Source organism: Dysidea avara, chromosome 2, assembly GCF_963678975.1.
Source record: "Dysidea avara chromosome 2, odDysAvar1.4, whole genome shotgun sequence".
Lineage (NCBI taxonomy): Eukaryota > Metazoa > Porifera > Demospongiae > Dictyoceratida > Dysideidae > Dysidea > Dysidea avara.
The window spans coordinates 41,517,595-41,522,380 of NC_089273.1; the positions used below are offsets into that span (position 1 = coordinate 41,517,595).

The 4,786-nt window shown below is 36.7% G+C and overlaps 1 protein-coding gene across 1 annotated transcript; it reads left to right on the forward strand.

The window, feature by feature from the left end:
• Positions 1 to 2,113: 2,113 nt before the first annotated feature.
• LOC136247354 (uncharacterized) lies at positions 2,114 to 3,348 on the forward strand. The gene is made up of 2 exons (XM_066038972.1): positions 2,114 to 2,979; positions 3,031 to 3,348. The coding sequence occupies exons 1-2, from the start codon at positions 2,556 to 2,558 to the stop codon at positions 3,246 to 3,248; spliced, it is 642 nt and encodes a 213-aa protein (XP_065895044.1). The 5' UTR covers positions 2,114 to 2,555; the 3' UTR covers positions 3,249 to 3,348.
• The last annotated feature ends 1,438 nt before the right edge of the window (positions 3,349 to 4,786 follow it).

Here is a 4,786-nt window from a genome sequence, read left to right on the forward strand (position 1 = left end):
CAAAGCTTCATTTATGAAGGGTTTCTTTGAAGCTAACCCTCTCACCTGGGACAGGTTGTTTTTTTAAAGCTAACTATCTCACTTGGGACATATTGTTGCAAGAGAAACTTCCTGCTCTACCTCAATGGTATCCCTGTCCACTAATTCTCTGGCAAATCCAACTGATTGTAATCTTAAGTTCAGCACTGACATTATCCTCTCTGCAGAGTTTCTGAATGAATGGTATAGAGCAGTTCTGCACACACATACAAGTAATCAAGATCCAAAAATCTAAACAATGATATTAAAGTAGGTTTAACACTTAAGTAGGTTATTCAGTAATCAGGCCCGCCATCTGTATAGAGGAAAAGCATAGGGTAATCCAAAGATGGACATTTGCAACTTCTGCACTGTGCCAAGATGGCAATGAAGGCTCAAAAATTGTACCTTTAAAAAGCACATGGACTCACCAGTGTATCATGAACCAGAGAATTCTTCAGGAATTGAAACTATGAATGTTACAGATGGTGTTATTGAAAACACAGAAAAATCATGGTCACCAGCCTGTAGATTTGTTGAAGTATGGATAATACTTGTCGTCCACATTCAGCCATACATATGTATATACCTGACGCATACCTTAATCCATTAACATCTACTTACCATGATACAAGGCCATTCGTTGAAACCACAACAACCAATCACAAGAATATTCTTACTTGCAGTCACTTTCCCGTCCACAATTAAGATCTGCAAATTACATTTTCATGGTCATGAGTATAATTATACAGTTTGTAGACACAATATGTGCGGATAGTTTGGCAAAAGTTTGAGTGTACAGTAAGAACAACAGGGTTCAAAGAAATAATAATAATATACTCCATGAAACCTTGAATCCATTAAAAAAAGCAATAGGCTTGAATCTATTATGCCAGTGTATGTATGGCATAGCTAGTAGGATAGTAAACGTAATGAAGTTAGCTATAGTATAGCTAATCGACAGAAGAATCTTAAGCAAGTTTCAATCCTGGGCTGGAGTTGAGTTAGCTATCAAATGATTCAAGATTGAATACCATGAACATAAAATTGCACACAAATAAATTTCATAATACACTTATGTACTTTATGTTGCAGTTGTTATTTTGGTACAGAGTTGTAATTTAAATTTTAAAGTTTTAAACCCATAAGAACTACATAGCGTATGATATGGGTAGATATAGACAGTGGACCTGCGGACCAAAGGCCTGGAACCTGGGGAGCCCAATTTTCTTGGGATTTTATGTACTTCACAATGATTATACATTCAATGTTTCTACTAGATCCCTCTACATGTCACAGTGCATAGCTATAGTCTACCTTGCATGGCCTATCCTCTTCATCACGGTACCTCACACAATGTTTAAATCAATTAGAAGTTACAAGCACCTGGACTGAAGTTGACTGCGTTAAGCCATTGAGTCAAATTGAGTGATGAGCACACTAGTCTATCATGTTGCCTCTCTTCTAAAGTTAATAGACTTTGAGCAAACAATTATTCCAGAGAAATAGCTTCAGTGAACTAATCACTGCAAGTTAACTACCAGTTCAACAAACACATTTTATACATCATGTGCATGGAACATGAAGTTGAAGACATTTTAGAAATTAATTTTAAAGCCTGCAATTAATTCCCTTCAGTTGCTGGTGTGAAGAATGACTGGCCTATACATTTCAGTTAAGACTCTCATTACTTGTATTCAGTTCTAATTGATTCAGGCATAGATTATATGGGCATCTATTAAGGCACTGTCTGAAGCACTGTGACAGTGATAGAGTGGTCTGGCTATGTGCAACTAGCAACTGTAAAGGTACCTAGTACAAGTAAAGAATGTATAAACATATGCAGTAAAAATATATGAAAAGTAGAGTCCTCGTCGCTCTCAAGTCACTGTTTATACCTAGTTACCTCCTATACCCATAGGATAACTTGATTTTGCTTGCAAATCCAAACACACAATAGAATAAGTTATGGAGATTTTAAAACACAATGGATTCAAGTCTAAAGACCAGCAATAGTTTTTATGCTGGGTAATACATGTACTTCTGTTCAACCAGTACTAATGCATACATCAATGCATGTGTTACATGACAGAAGTGAGCAGTTGAGCAGCACTTAAGAATCACATTATGACATTGATGCTGTATAGCTAGCTACCTACAAGTTTTGTAAACATATGCAAATGCTTTCATAACGCTGCAACAATTAGCATCTTAATTAACACCAAAACAGTACCAGGCAGTGACAACTTGTAGTTGGCTGCTATCGTAATTGAATTCCATATTAAGATATTTAACCATAACACTTTCTAGCTGTGTATGTATTCATTTCATGAGTGAGGATCTGAATAAGCAGAAGTGAAAGAAGTCAATTTTCTAACAATGAAGTGGATTAATATCTATATTACTGTTTTTGTGGTAATATGTAGTACTCAGTGGAACATAGTGATTAGTATATATCCTCCTACCACAGGAAATGATCCTCACTACTACCCAATGGAGACAACCTGTGTTATAGTGTACAGGGACAACCTGACTTTATGTTCAGTTTGATCAAAGACAAATATGTACAGTTGAATGCTCAATTTGTGTTGCCTGCCAGTGATGAGAGTAACACCATCACTAATGTTTCTACCTTCCTGGGTAATCTTGGACTACTACTGAGGTGTCCTGTTACTGGAAAGTCTGTAGCTGTAAAGTTGTCTGCACAAGATCACAGTATCCAGATTAGTGGTATAACTGTAATTGTTAAAGACAAGCCAGTAGAAATATTGATTGCTAGAGATTTCAATATAACTACAACCCATTCTGCTGAGGTGCAAGAAAAGTTGAAGGATGAAACTACTTGGGTTTATCTCAAAGCAGAGTTTGGCTTTGGAATGAAAATAAGGTTCTACAAGAAACACTTGGATATGATGATAACCAGCAATGATGGATTAACTAGTGAAGCTGATGGATTGATGGGTAAGAGTTGCTTTTAGCTATACCATGTTTGTACACGTACATTTCTTGTAGGTCAGTTCATGGGAAAAGATGTTGAAATTGATACAGACTACAACATGATGAAGATCAGTTATCACACACCAATACCAGTAGTGAAAGGTCCAGCCTGGCACTTCCTAGGAACTGATGAGCAATGTTGGTACAGCCATTCTTCAGACAATCAAGGAGGTGGAGTAATACAAGGTTCCTATCTGGATTATGTTGTGATGGAACTCCTTCCATCTCCATGATCTATTCAGTTCAATTTCAAGAAGCTACTCATATCACTAGTTAATGCACACACAGAGACAGTGTTGCAATATATTGTTGAATAACAAGATGGACACTGGGAACCACAAATTACAAGTATATTGGGAAAACAAAACAAATAGGCTTCAAGATATGATGGACCACTGTGGTCTGGATACAAAACAATATCATAGAGTATTTTCTCAAAAAATCACACATTTTTGTCACATGGAGTGGAGTGTTGATAACATTGAATAAGGAGGCCATATATAACCATGACAACATTTCCTGTGATACTGAATAGAAGCCTCATTGTACTTAGCTAGTTGAAAGTGGCTATAGGATGGTATGTGATCATTACCACTAAGAATAGAATGTTTTCTTGATATCACACAGTTCTAGGTACACTCCCTGTATTCACAGGCTTTATCATTTTCACAGGTCCCTAGTGAGACAGTACTACACATACAGATAGATATTTGATCACATCCTACAGGTTTATAATCTGTATTTCCCATACACATGCATGGCAGTGCTTTAACTCTAACATAACTGCACAATTAACTACTGTTTCAATACTACAGTGTAGCTCTACATTCCTTGACAATCTGCAATGATGCTTTGAATTTCTTGACACTTCTACCAAGATGAATACTTTGTTTATTTGATGCTGGGATGACTGCACTGCATGCTGATGTTTCCCAGGGACTAGATTTGTCCCAATCAAATAATTCTAAACCAGTCTAATTACAAGTAGTTATATAGGTGTACAGACTAATTGTAATAATTGTTTATAGGTATAAAACATTCATTTAATTCTCTGAGCTGAGAAAAACTGTTCGTAGTTATTATCTCATGAACACCTTCCTATGCCATAAGAATCTTTGTAAAGTTATAAAGATGTTTTGGGAATAGTGTTAGCTACCTGTGATAATAAGAGACCATCTTTATGGCTTTCCCATCACCACCTGGATCAACTATCAGATGACCACACCAAAGTTTAGCTATTTGATTAGAAATCACATCAATAGAGGGAGACACTGAATGGCTGCATGAGTATTAAAGTAAAGCAATGCACGTAAAAATAACAGAAGAGTACTAAGAGATTGGAATCTCCCATCTTGTTTTACAGAGTACCGTGCATAGTCACCTTAACTTGCATCTTTCAAGATTGAGATTCCCTGATCAATCATAGATCAGACAGTCATGTACGTATATATATATATATATATATATATATATATATATATATATATATATATATATATATCAGCGTTGAAACCGGGTCGGGTCATCCGGGTCAACCGGGTCACATTTTCTCCGGGTCATCCCGGTCTGACCCGGTTTACAAATTATCCGGGTCTGACCCGGATTGGATCACGTGAGAAACGAAATTGAACGTTTAACGACGTGGAACCTATAAACGCTAGTCGCGTAACTCTTTCGTGAGCCACGCCCACTTATCGCGTTACAAACATACGCTCAGCCACGCCGATTATGATTATGATTATGATTATGATTACTGAAAACACAGTTACAA

What these genes read in the sequence shown, in the direction of transcription:
- LOC136247354 (XM_066038972.1), top strand. Translation starts at nt 2,556, where the DNA reads ATGTTCAGTTTGATCAAAGACAAATATGTACAGTTGAATGCTCAATTT. An exon ending in TGAAGCTGATGGATTGATGG is followed by an intron (nt 2,980 to 3,030) that starts GTAAGAGTTGCT and finishes CATTTCTTGTAG; the next exon opens with GTCAGTTCATGGGAAAAGAT.